General features: G+C 37.5%; 1 protein-coding gene across 1 annotated transcript in view; it reads right to left on the bottom strand.

Moving 5' to 3' along the window:
* Nucleotides 1-477: 477 nt before the first annotated feature.
* ATP7A (ATPase copper transporting alpha) overlaps nucleotides 478-13,485 on the bottom strand; it is a 152,338-nt gene continuing 139,330 nt past the window's right edge. Inside the window, exons 18-23 of the mRNA XM_059909953.1 lie at nucleotides 9,575-9,721; nucleotides 8,216-8,358; nucleotides 6,774-6,977; nucleotides 6,147-6,264; nucleotides 4,624-4,726; nucleotides 478-4,264 (exon numbers count right to left, since the gene is read on the bottom strand). Coding sequence (XP_059765936.1) covers nucleotides 3,988-4,264; nucleotides 4,624-4,726; nucleotides 6,147-6,264; nucleotides 6,774-6,977; nucleotides 8,216-8,358; nucleotides 9,575-9,721 — 992 coding nt within the window. The 3' untranslated portion in view covers nucleotides 478-3,987. The remainder of the gene's footprint in view (nucleotides 4,265-4,623; nucleotides 4,727-6,146; nucleotides 6,265-6,773; nucleotides 6,978-8,215; nucleotides 8,359-9,574; nucleotides 9,722-13,485) is intronic.

Below are 13,485 nucleotides of genomic sequence, written 5' to 3'. Positions count from 1 at the left end.
AACTTCATTTTTCCTTACAAATAGGTTTAAAACCCTTTCCTTAACTTGAAGCAGCGTTTGGTATGGGGATGCATTTTGGGTGGGATCCTCATACACACTGTATAGGGCTCCCCAAAGGCAAGAAAAGCTCTTGTCTCCATTTAGCTCATTTGGGGTAGACAATCTATAAAGAACGTATTATAGACTATAAAGGAAAGGAGGACAATTATATTCCTTTCTCATCTGCACTAAAAGATCCAGCAGGTGAAGTCTGAAGGAAAATAGATTTCTTCCCTCCCACTCTTAGTGAATGTGTGGTGCTGCCTCCAATCCTGCCCCACCCTTGATTTAAAAAAAAAAACAAAAACAGAACACAACACCTAAAAACACAGGGTAGTTTGGAACTGCTGGTAGAGGAGTTGGATGATTTAACAAAAGAGACATTGACAAAAAAAAATCATTTTTTTTTACAATACTATAATTATAAAGTTGAAGGCACATCCTTGGCAGATATATGATCAATTACATGCTTATGGAAAAACAAACTACTGAATATCTTGACTATAGTAGATGATTATTGCACAACATCGTCCACTGCTGTTTTGGGTATCAAACAATCAATGTTCAACAATGGTTAGTTAAACATTTCTTTAACTAAAAGCATAAGTTTGAGACGCCTGGTTTTGGCTACAAAAGGCATTTACTATCAGTGCCATTAGAAAAGCTCTTTTAATTGAAGAACAAGAATTCATGCTTTTGTGCTTTATCTGGTTACTCATACCAGATAAACTTTCAGAAGGACTACAGAAAGTTAGTGTAAAAATAGCTAATAATTTGGCACGAATCTGCATTTTTTATATTTGGCAAAATAATATTTTTAAAATAGAGAAAAGTAAGAAACAAAAATATCCAAAAGGAGTGATTCCAGGAATGTTTTTATTCTTATTAAAACAACCAGTAACCAGATGCCTCAGCCAAAGAAAATAACAAAATAGAGTAAAATAAATATTAAGAAAAATAATTTTAAAGCAAGATCCATAAGTAGTGGAAAAAATTCTCTAAGAACATACATTCTGGATTTTCAGCTGTGTACATAAAAGATACGCACACTTAAATGTTTGGAAACATCTTGCCTACAATGCTATTTAAGCATTTTGAACAAAGAATACATCCAATAAAAGAATAACTTTTAAAAAGTTGAAGCACAATATAAAATTATTTGTTCACAAGGCATCAAATCTAACATCTAAAACGCTGATACTAAACTACGAAAAATAACATTTCTATTTTCACAACTGACAACCATACTTCTTTAGACTACAACACTAAACAGTTATGTTTTAACCGTTGAAATTTAAAAGGCATCTTTGGATATTTAAGATAAAAGGTGCCCCTTAGTTGAGTCTGAACCAGCACTGGATATCAAAACATCCTTGTTATCTTCAGACTGAGGGCATGGTTGCTGAGTGAATACAAAAGAGTGACAAAGGAACAACAGATAAAGAACTTCAAATATTCTAATATCAAATTCAAATATAAATCCATTTTCCTTCTATATGGGTAATATATGTATATATGTATGATATGAATAAACACAGATGCATACGCACACATTTATAAAATTTGTTCTCACTAGTAACTAATTATTTAAAGCTAGTTACTAACTGAAAGCAATGTTTTTGATCCCCTCCATATGTCTCTCTCCGGTGACTACAGCTGCTCTATGAAGCTAATGGGAGTTCAGAATTGCAAGAGACTTGTGGTAGAGAATTCAAAGATGGCTATAGATATTTAAAGCAGGATTCTTTATAAACAGCATGTTTTCTGTTCCTGTACTAAGGGCTGAAATTACATCCTTGATTTTTCCCAGATTATATAGGCTGCTCTTCTCATTGCCCTATGACATGTGGATCCCTTGGCATGTGAGGCCAAGTGGACAACTCTAACACACACAGAATAATAAAAGTAGTAACTGGCTATGTTCAAGTGCTTCAGAGAGATAGAAGAGTGAAAGTGAGGGGAAGGGGGAGGGGGAGGAAGAGAGGGAGGGAGAGAGAGAGACAGAGAAAGGTGCTTCTTTTTCAAAAGTCTATATTATACCTTTGTCATATTAGCTATTTCTTCTAGAAGAAACAAGTTGTGGTATGACGGGCCATTGGAATTAAAATAAAAAACAAATATTAAAATTCAAATTGAAAGCATGGAAGATGGCACAGGCATTGATCTAAAAAAGAGCCTAGACCTACAAACTCATTCATATTTCATTAAAATTGGTTTGCTTTTCTAGATTAATAGCACCTTCATCAAGTTTCAGTTCTGTCTTTAAGATAGCTGAGATAAAAATGAGATCTTTTCCAAATCTGAAAAGTCAACATGGAGTTATGTTGTAAACTTTTTTGAGTGTGTATGAAAGAACAAGAGAAAAAGGAAGTTGGAAAGGAGGGAAGAACCCCATCCCCCACTCCCACCTGATTTTAGACTCTGCTCTGTAAAAGCAATTTTTGATATTTATCACTGACCTCAAGGGGAAATAAGAACTAACATTTACTGAGCACAAATCCTATGTGCTAGGAATTGTGCTAGCAGCTTTACATATGACAATGGGAATAGATGTTAGGAATTTATGTATGAGTTCTCTTCACTTACATATTCTGCATCTGAAATCCACCTTGCAGTTAACAAGTTAATTTAAATAGTGATACAAGTACCAGATCTCTGACCAGTGTATTAACTCCCAGGCACTCACAGGGGGATTTCTAAATTTATATGTTGATGAGAACAAGCCCGTGAATTTGCCAACCACACTAACTAGCAAGTGCAAATGTTTTAAACTAGAGAAAAATATAGATTTAGCTAAAAGGTATCATAACCTAGGGAAATTCTCATGTCTGTATTACAATTTACTGTATTTTTTGGTAAAAGCGGCTTTGTGTAATAGCATTATTTTAAAGTCATTTTGAGAGATTATCTAAAACAATAAAAGACAATTAAAATCTATTAAATTATAAATATCAGCTAATGTCTTGCATTCTCTCCAGAAAAGGACAAATTTAGTGAATCCAGGTTAATTTTATATGACCGGTACATGTTAAACATGGTAGTGTCAATCTTTGGGAAAAAATCAATTGTAGAAGTGGCTCAAAATCTTAAGTTTCTGAACTGAGGCTGATAGACGATACTAAGAACAACTTATAGCTGAACCCAGCAGGAGTGAACTGAAAGCCTGCACAGAGCTAGGGAGTCACTGAAGGAGGAATCTGATATATTTTTTACAACAATGGAAGGGTGGGAAGCAGGGAACCATATAGGCCCTGAAGGTCTTTTGAGCTACAAGATAAAGAAACAAACAAGTTACTGGAAAAGTTGTCAGTTATTTTTGTCAATGAGAAACCACCTACACTTAGCTCACTTGAAAGAACATAATAAAAGAAAACACATTGGGGCATCTAAGAAAGCGATGGCAAAGACAAAGATGCAGGGAGAAGAAGGGGGAAAGAAAGCCTGTAATAAATAGACCTGTCTATTTTTAAACAGTTTCTACTATTTTGCTTCTAAAACAGGATTCTTTATACAGTGCTTTGAAAGCCGTTGCTCCCCGATCTGGCAGGGAGGAGGGCTCGAGAATCTCCTCAAGATTATGCGCTCAAATCTTCAAATTTTCAATGATCTTTTCTTGAACTTTTTTTTTTTGGTCAAATAAAAATTATCTATGACTTTAGCAGCAATTCAGCAATCTTCAGTTGTAGGACTTGTAAACCTCCCTGGTCTACCTTATCTGTTGCTAGTGAAAACAAAAAATACTAGAAATTCATTTTCAATAAAGCTAGGTTCCAAGCTGAGGCCCTGAAAAAGATATTTTTGCCATTAGACAAATGCAATTCAAATAGATTCCCTAACATAAGAGCATGAGACCAACATAAAGCCCTGCAATATTTTAAAAAGCTAAGGTGACCATGAATGCTGTGTCAGTGCAGAACAACATCATCTAGCAGCACTCTCTGTGGCCTGTTACAATGCACTGTCATCATCTTCCCTGCAGTCTCCCACCAGGAGTGAGTGCTTGTCAGGTTCACTGGTACCAACACTGTTCAGTGATCGTTTATCAGACAGCAGTGAGTTTATGGAGGCTCTGCTGTAATTAACAATCCGGTCCAGCAAACCCAGTTTAGGAGAATTTCTTGAGGTATCATCTATTCCAACATGAACACTTATTTCTGAAGGACTTTTCTGTCCCATCTGGCCTCGGGCATGTAGTTCATAATTCTCATAAGTTGGTTTCCTGTAACTGAAAAGATGCAAAAGTACACTAGTTTGAAATACTCAAATGCGAACTAGCTGCTTGTTACATTCAAAAATGAAGAGATTAGCCTGGTTTGAAATGTATAAAGGTGGTCAAAAGGAGTTGTGTGAGGTCACATGATCAGAAATCCTACTTCTGAGAGCCAGTGTACTAGATTTTACCCCACTCAGTGCTTGTGGTTGCTCTGTATATACTACATAAGGTGATAATTTACGTAGTTAACATTTATTATTAAGAACAGTTTGGGCTTATCATTGATCAATACAAGAATAAAACCTAGCAAGACTGACTGTGGGTGATAAAAGGAATATAAAAGACAAGCGTGAGCGAGCCATCATACTTACAGTTTAAGGAGGAGTGAAGAAAGTACTACTGAAACAGATGAAGCAGCCATTGCAGCAGATCCCATCCAGGGCTGCAAAACCAAACCAATGGGCATAAAAACTCCTAGAAAACAAGTTTGGATTAGTTAGACCAAACAGTACTAAACAGATTACCACTGTGTTCCTAATACATATATACAAATCATTTCCTTCTTTGATATTTATTCAGCAATTTATCCTCCTGTTGGTAGAGATTTATGTCGTTGCCAATTTTTCACTAATAGAGTGTTGCTGTGAACATTCTTGTACATGCCGCCCTGTGCACGTGTTTGAGAATTTCCCTAGGGTATATACCTAGAGGTGAAACAGCTAGGTTATAACATAGGCACACCTTCAACTTTAGGTAGATATTTCTCAGTTGCTCTCCAAAGTGGCTGTACCAGATCACAAACCCTCCAATAGTGTATGAGAGTTCATATTCTACAAACTCATCCACACTTGGTTTTGACAGACATTTAAAAATTTGTTCATATGATGGGGATGAGATAGACTTACTGTACTTGTAATTTTTTATGTGCTTATCTGTATTTTTTCTACTTTTTATACAGTGACCATATATTACTTGTATAATTTTTAAAAAATAACTTGTTCCATGAATTAATCTCTCTGGATTTTGTTCTTTTACTCTTTGTCCTCTCCATCTGTGTGTCCCTGTTGATAAACAGCTTTGTAATTGTTCTCATGTTATCTCATGTCCTTCTTTGGCTCTCAAACCAGAGAGAACAAGAAGAAAGTGATAACTATTTTTCTTATGTTATTACTAATACTAACATCTACCAAGCCCCTAAGTAATAGGGATGATCGGATGCTTATTAAATAATTCTAAACTGCTTTTTCTTGGTCGTATTCCTTTGTTCAATTTCTCTCTCTGTCTTTCTCATATCTGGTTCCCAAACTTTAAAAAAAACTGTTGGCTATTAGAACATTAAGAAAATTCTCTGCATGCTATAATTACAACAATGAAACAAGACAAAAACCAATACAGAGTAAAAAAAGACCAGAAAGACGTATACTAAAATACCAGCAGTAGTTGTGTTCGGGTAGTGAGATTAAAGGTAAATTTATTCTCTTCAGCAAAAACTAAATGAGTAAGCAAATAAGTACATATGTGTGTGAGAGTATATGGAGAAAGAGGTGAAGCAATGTGGCAAAATATTATTAACTGGTGAATTTTGGTGAAGGGTATATTGTTTTATTGTATCATTTTTCTCCTTGTTTATGTACATTTGAAAATTTCAAAATACAAAGTTGAAGGTAAAAATAAGGTAAAAAAATAAAATAAACCTATCAGAAGGCTTATACATTCTAGGCCATAATGAACATGCTGAAAATTTAAATTATTGATTTTAAAATTACCTCTCACCATACCAGCAGGCTACATACAAAACTGAGCTCAAAACTAATAATAAGAAGACTAAAACTTCCAATATGGTAGGCCTCTAACGACTTCATGAAAAAAGCAATACAAGTTAATTGTCACATACCAGCAGCTATGGGAATTCCAATCAGATTATAAATTAGAGCAAAGACAAAATTTATCCGAATCCTCTTGACTGTCTTCCTTGATAAATCAATACTTGCCACTACATCCAGAAGATCATTCTGAGAACAGAAATATTTGTGATATTAGCAAGAGACTGTAACTTGACCAGTAACTTGTATTTGATACTGTGTATACCGAAGATGATGTGTACCTTACGGTAATATGTGAATTAACTACAAATCTGAGATATTGCTAAAAATTTGAGGCTGTCTTGGAAGGGATTTTTCTCAGGGTTCTAAAAATACTTTTAGGGTTGTATGCTGGTACAGGGACTAAATCCCACTAAAATAACCTCAGCAAGTATTTGTTGAAGATAAGAGTATGATAAGTATATTCCCAAATCTAATGCTTCACTTTAGAAGCTTGTCATTCTCATTTGCTTCGCTGAAATGAGAAAGTCTGGAAGTAATTACTAAGTCTTCTCATACTGCCGTCTTGAACTCTCCCAGTCTCAATGGCTAGGAGCATGGGAATTCAAAGGGCACAATCATTGTGTTCAATATACGACACTAACCCTGACCATGTAGAGCAGTCTCACACTCCTCAAAGGTCAGACCATAGGACTTACCCGTATCAAAACCACATCGGCTGCTTCAATGGCTACATCTGTGCCTGTGCCAATGGCAATTCCAACATTAGCCATCGCCAGCGCTGGGGAGTCATTGATTCCATCTCCTACCATTGCTACCCGGTTCCCCTCCTCTTGAAGTTGCTTCACCTTAGCAACCTTGTGGGAAGGTAGAACTTCAGCAAACACCTTAGTAATGCCAACCTACGTGGGCAAAAATAAACTCCATTCATTTCAAGAAATATTACTGAGTACCTGAAATATAACTCGGCAATGATGAGCCATCAGTTTCCACCTACCAAATGTCCAAATTGTAAGAGACTAATAATATCCAGGGATAGTAAGGATATGGGGAAATGAGCTCTCTTATGCACTGTTGGTGGGTGTGTAAGTTGGTACTGTCTTTTTGGAGGGTATTTGGCAGCATCTATCAAAGTGTGCATGTCATTTGGTTCAGCAATTCCACCCCTAGCTATATTTTGGACATACCTGTACATGTATAAAAAGAAGTATGTCCAAGGATGTATATTACTGCCTTATTTGTAAAACAAAATTTTCAAAACCACATAAATTATTTTTTTTATTAGAGGAATAGTTAAGTACATTATGACGCATCCATACTATGGAATTCAATGCAATGATGTAGAAAGAATGAAATAACTTTATATGTTCAGACATGGACAAAGCTCCAAGGCATATATATTGTTATCTGAAAGAAAGCAAACTGCTGAACAATTTGTACAAAAATGATCCAATTTATGTTCAAAATACCAGAACTATACATCTGTATATGAACATATAAGCATATGAAAAAGTGTAAGGGGGTAGGGCTGGACAGGGAGGCTTGGGAAAATGGTGACTTAAACGTTTTACTTTATAGCCTTCTGTATTTTTTATACAAGAATGTATTTATATATTATCTTTATTATTTAATAGAAAAGGGGAGAAGGCATTCCAAAATAGAAAAGACTAATATGAGAAAAGTTTTAGAGGGAAGGCAAATGTGGGGGTGAGTAGCAGAAGAATGCTATAGAAGATGGTTCTATCAGTGGTATCCAGGATGGACTAGAGAGGAACGTGCGTGGAGCTACTGCTGTACTTTAGGCATGAGAGGATGAGAGCCTGGCTTAGGCTGGCAGCACCGGTGGAGACTATCAGCAACATTTCAAAGGAAGCATCAACAGAAACTGTGTACAATGTCACTCAAGCATCCCATGAACTCAGCAAATAGCTTTTTACTTATAACAGTTCCAGACAAAACCCAAAGTCCTTCCTGCATAGTATGCCAATTTTTCTTTAAGGAACCAGATATGGCTACTCGGGGATAATGAAAATAATAGGTAATATGACTTCTTTAGCAGCTGAAGGCAAGAAAGGAAATGTATGTGAAGAATGAGAAGTTACCACATACTCCCACCCCAACAACTAAGTAAACGCATTACCTGAGAAGCAATAGATCTAGCTGTTTTACTGTTGTCTCCAGTCATCAGAACTACTTCTAAGCCCATAGATTTCAGAATATGGACTGCCAATTCTGCTTCAGGCTTCACTGTATCAGCGATAGCTATCAAGCCGCACAGCTCATCTAATATAGGAGCACCAGAAGATAGAATTTGGAATATGGTGAAAGCAGAATAATATTCTGACTTAAAATTTCAGAAAGAAATGAATTTTGTTAAGTGAAGTTGTTCACGACTTAGCGTAACTCAAAATATCTCCAAGACCACATAGACTTTATACCACAAACCCTGCAACAAGCCTCCATACTTGGTTGTGAAAATTTCACAGAGTGAGGTAGGGCTTACTAATGAAGGTAATGATAGGAAACTGAAGAGACTTTACTGGATACTTATTTTCTTTCTTTAGAGAAGTATTGGCCAATAGCCCCAAACACTTTAGCTAATTTAAAGGCAAATGAAACTGAAAACTCATACTTCACCCTTTTTAAGGTGAAGGGGTGGATGGAAACAAAACTGGCATTTTATACTGGGAAAAAAATCACTACAAGTAGCTATTTTAAAAACAAAAATAAATGGTATTTTCTGCTTCTTCCTGGGCCTAAAAAGGCCATAGTAAGATACTGCCTTCATACTTAGCAAGGATTATAAATGTTGACTAATTAATCTCACAGCTAGAAATGTACCCTAAGAAATAATTTAACGAAATACCTAAAACCTCAAAGATGTTTACTGTGGTGTTACTTACAATAATAAAATATTAGAAGTAGCTTAAATTTCCAACAGGGGAATGATTAAGTTAGTCATAGTGTAGAAGTATGATAAATGGTGCCACATTAAAATATGATTGGAAATATTTACCATTAAATAAAATAAGATAAAATAAAACAGTATATGTACAAGGAATTTTAAATTTTTATTCAACTTTGAGGTAAAATTTACATACAATAAAATGCACCCATTTATAAACAGTATATGTACTAATATTGTAATTCTGTGTGATGTGTATGAATATATATCCAGAAATATCAATTAAAACTGACATTGTGTTTAGATGATGAGATTATAAATATTCTTTTACTTTGCTATAATGTTATTTTTAGGTTTTAAAACAAATCCTTGATTAGCTTTTTTTAAAACCATAGGCCACGGAGGAAAATAACAAAGCCAGGCAAATGCAATAGAATTTTAAATTAATCAGTAACAATTATGTATTGCTGACATTTTTACTTTGCATTCAGGCTGCTTTTGAATAACACTCATAGTTCAGATGTCTCTCAAAAATACACAGAAAACAAGTGAAATCATGACACTGAGTCACAGTGTACTTAAGGAAAACCTTACCATCAACTGCTACCAATACAGCAGTCCGACCTTTTCTCTCATGTTCAGTCATGGAATCATTTACATCGTTATTAATGACAAGACCATTTCTAATCATCCACTCCCGGTTACCAATAAGAACTTTGTACTGCTGAGCATTAAGAGCATCTGAAGAAAGTACAGAAATGACATTTAGTGAACTTGTTTAATATTTATAACAACCCTTTAGGGACAGTCTTCCTCTCTAATTTTGCACAGTCACTACATTGGTTTTTTGGTAGAAAACAGCCTACAACAGTGATTTCCAGATGTTCAAGGAACATACTCTGCTCTTCCATGCCTCTGGGTCTTTGCACATGAGGAGTGAGGGCCACCTGGAGGTCCTCATCCCTCCTCTGCAAATACCAAACTGCATCATATATATTCTTTAAGAGCCAGTTCAAACGTTACTTTCTTGGTGACGCTTTCCATGTGACCCTTCCTTATGATCTTCCATAGCAACTGAATTAAATTAAAAATATTTATTGTGCATCAGTACAACCATCAGTGTTGGACAAGAACACACAACCATACTGATGTCTCATTTTAAATGTATGACCACTAACTTTAAGTGGGCCCTTAGTGATGCCTGGCTATTCTACTACATTTCCCTAGTCCATTCATTCTCCATTCCTTCTAGATGGCTACTTTATACCTTCTCTTCTCCCATTCTCATACCAGATGATGACTCTGCTTCCTACTTCAGGAAGAAAATAAAAGCAATCAGAAGAGAACTTCCACAAGCTCTTATTGCCACATCTACCCAACTGCCTGTGCCTGTGTACATACTGATCTAGCCTCTCTTCTGTTATTATAAACAGCCCCTACTCCTATTTAAGGGCAACTTCTCCACTTGCATACTAGATCCCCCTTCTTTGCCTATTTTATATTTATTTATTTATTTATTTGGCTGTTCTGGGTCTTAGTTGCAGCACACAGGATCTTCGTTGCAGCACGCAGAATCTTTAGTTGCAGCACGCAGGATATTTAGTTGCGGCATGAGGGCTTTTAGTTGCGGCATGCGGGATCTAGTTCCCTGACCAGGGATCGAGCCCAGGCCCCCTGCATCGGGAGTGCAGAGTCTTAACCACTGGCCCACCAGGGAAGTCCCCCTTTGCCTATTTTAGAACGTCTCTCCAACAATTCTCCCCTCTCTCTCCTGCATAATCATATTTTCTATTTCTGCAGTACATAGCCCTATCTTTAAAAAAAGAAAATGAAACAACCCTCTCTTGATCTCATTTACCTCTCTCGCTACTACTCCATTTCTCTGCTTCTGTTCATAGCAAAACTTCTCAAAAGTGTTCTCTATCGGCTGCCCTCCAATTCATACCTTCCCATTCTCTTGTGAACCCACTCAAATAGAGCTTTTGTCTCTGTTACTCCAAAGAATTGCTCATACAGTACACCAGTGATCTTTAATAAATCTAATGGGTAATTCTCCGTCCTCATCTTACTTGCCCTATTAGCAGCATTTTAACACAGTTGATCATTCCCGCCTTGAAATACTTTCTTCATTTGGCTTCTAGATCACCACATTCTTATGAGCTACCTCCTCACTCACCACTTCTTCTGTCTTCTTTGCTGATCCTTCCTCATCTCACTGACCTCTTAATTTGTAGTGTTGCAGGGCTCAGTCCTTAAACCTCTTCAGGTTTAATCTCATTCCCCCTCTATCTACTCTTACTCCTTGATGATTTTTTTTTTTTTTTTTGGCCACACCTCGCCGCTTGTGGTATCTTAGTTCCCCGACCAGGGATCAAACCCAGGCCCATGGCAGTGAAAGCGCCAAGTCCTAACCACTGGACCACCAGGGAATTCTCAACTCCTTGATGATTTTATCCAGTCTCATGGCTTTAAATACCATCTATATCAGCGCTGTCCAACAGAACTTTCTGTGATGATGGAAATGTTGTACATCTGCTCTGTTTAATACAGTAGCCACTAACAACATGTGGCTATTAAGCACTGAAATGTGACTAGTATGGCTGAAGGGCTGAATTTTAAATTAAATTAAATTTTAATTAATTTAAATTTAAATAGTCACATGTAACTAGTGGCTACCATATTGGCCAGCACAGATCTATAAGTGGATGACTCCCAAGTCTACATCTCCAACCCAGTTTGTTTCCTTGGAACTCCAGACTTGTGCAGCCACCTGCCTCCTTGATAGTTCCATTTATACGACATCTCCACTTGAATACCTAACAGGCACTCAAACTTTAACATGTCAAAAACTGAACTCTTGATCACTTTTCCTCAATACTGCCCCTCCTGTGATCTTCTCCATCTTGTTTAAATGGTAACTCCATCCTTCTAAATTGCTTAGGCCACAAACTTTGGCCTAATTCCCCATTTCTAATCTGTGAGATCTGTCAGCCAGCTCACATCCAGGGGAATTCCCTGGTGGTCCAGTGGTTAGGACTCCAAGCTTCTGTTGCAGGGAGCACGGGTTCGATCCCCAGTTGGGGACTAAAATCCCACAAGACATGTCATGCAGCCAAAAAAAAAAAGATATGTCCAGAATTTGACCACTTCTTAACGGCCTCTACTGTTATCACACTGGTCCAAGCCACCAGGGTCCTTAACAGATTTCCATGGAGGGGCTTTTGGATACATACAAACGTCCAAAACAGAAATTTTCTGAGTGGTGGGCATAGCTTTTACCACCTTCCTCCAAAGGTTCGTGATTCAAAAATAGGTTATAAACCACTGCAATAAAAGGTATTAGTCAGAAAGTGATATACTCAGGTTTGCATGTTAGAAAAATTACTCAAGCACAGATGGGTAGGGGGGTCCTGGCACACTTAGGTATGTATAGCATGTTTTTGGTCAGATGGATAGACCAACAGGAAACTCGGGAAACTGGCCTTGGCTGCAGATATGGATTTTAGAGGGGCAGTGGAAACCTACAGGTGGTAGAATTAAGTGATAAGCATGAACAAGACTGTACAGAGAGGACTTCCCTGGTGGCGCAGTGGTTGGGAATCCGCCTGCCAATGCAGGGGACACGGGTTCGAGCCCTGGTCTGGGAAGATCCCACATGCCGCAGAGCAACTAAGCCTGTGCGCCACAACTACTGAGCCTGTGCTCTGGAGCCCGCGAGTCACAACTACTGAGCCCACGTGCCACAACTACTGAAGCTCACATGCCTAGAGCCCATGCTCCACAGCAAAGAGAAGCCACCGCAATGAGAAGCCTGTGCACCACAACAAAGAGTAGCCCCCAGTTGCCGCAACTAGAGAAAGCCAGTGCGCAGCAACGAAGACCCAACACAGCCAAAAAATAAATAAAATTTTTAAAAAAAGACTGTACAGAGAGAGTATGTAAAATGAGCAAAAGACAAAGAACAAAACTCTGAGGACACCCAACATGTGAGAGCAGGAGAAAAGAGGAATCAGAAGAGGATTAGAAAGAACAGCCAGGTAGGTGAGAGGAGAATCTAGAGAAAGCAGGGTCATGGAATCAAGGGAGAAAAACATTTTAGGAAAGAAGAAATGGTCAACATTGTCAAATGCCTTAGCGAGGTCATACAGCAATGAAGACTGAAAAGTGACCACTGGAGAGGGGACTAAATGAGATCACCAGTGGACTTAAAACAGTTTCACTAGTATGGATGGGGCAGAAGCCAAACTGTGCAGTGAAGAAGTGAATTCAGCCAGCCTAGACTACTCTTTCTAGAAGCTTGGATATTAAGGAAAAGAAAGACAGGTAGGATAAAATCTAGATGGGAATACAGTGATTTTGATGGAAGAAATGTTTATATGTTTAGGAGAAGGAGCTACGACAGAGCGTTGGGAAAAAAAGAAGCAAGGGGACATAACAGAGCATGAGGTCCCTGAGGAATCAAAAGAGGGTGGGATCTAGGGCAAAGGTGAGGGGATTCATTACGC

The sequence above is a fragment of the Balaenoptera ricei genome, chromosome X (genome assembly GCF_028023285.1).
Source record: "Balaenoptera ricei isolate mBalRic1 chromosome X, mBalRic1.hap2, whole genome shotgun sequence".
Classification (NCBI taxonomy): domain Eukaryota; kingdom Metazoa; phylum Chordata; class Mammalia; order Artiodactyla; family Balaenopteridae; genus Balaenoptera; species Balaenoptera ricei.
The sequence above is the reverse complement of the archived record's forward strand: the minus strand, read 5'-3'. Positions and strand labels throughout refer to the sequence as shown.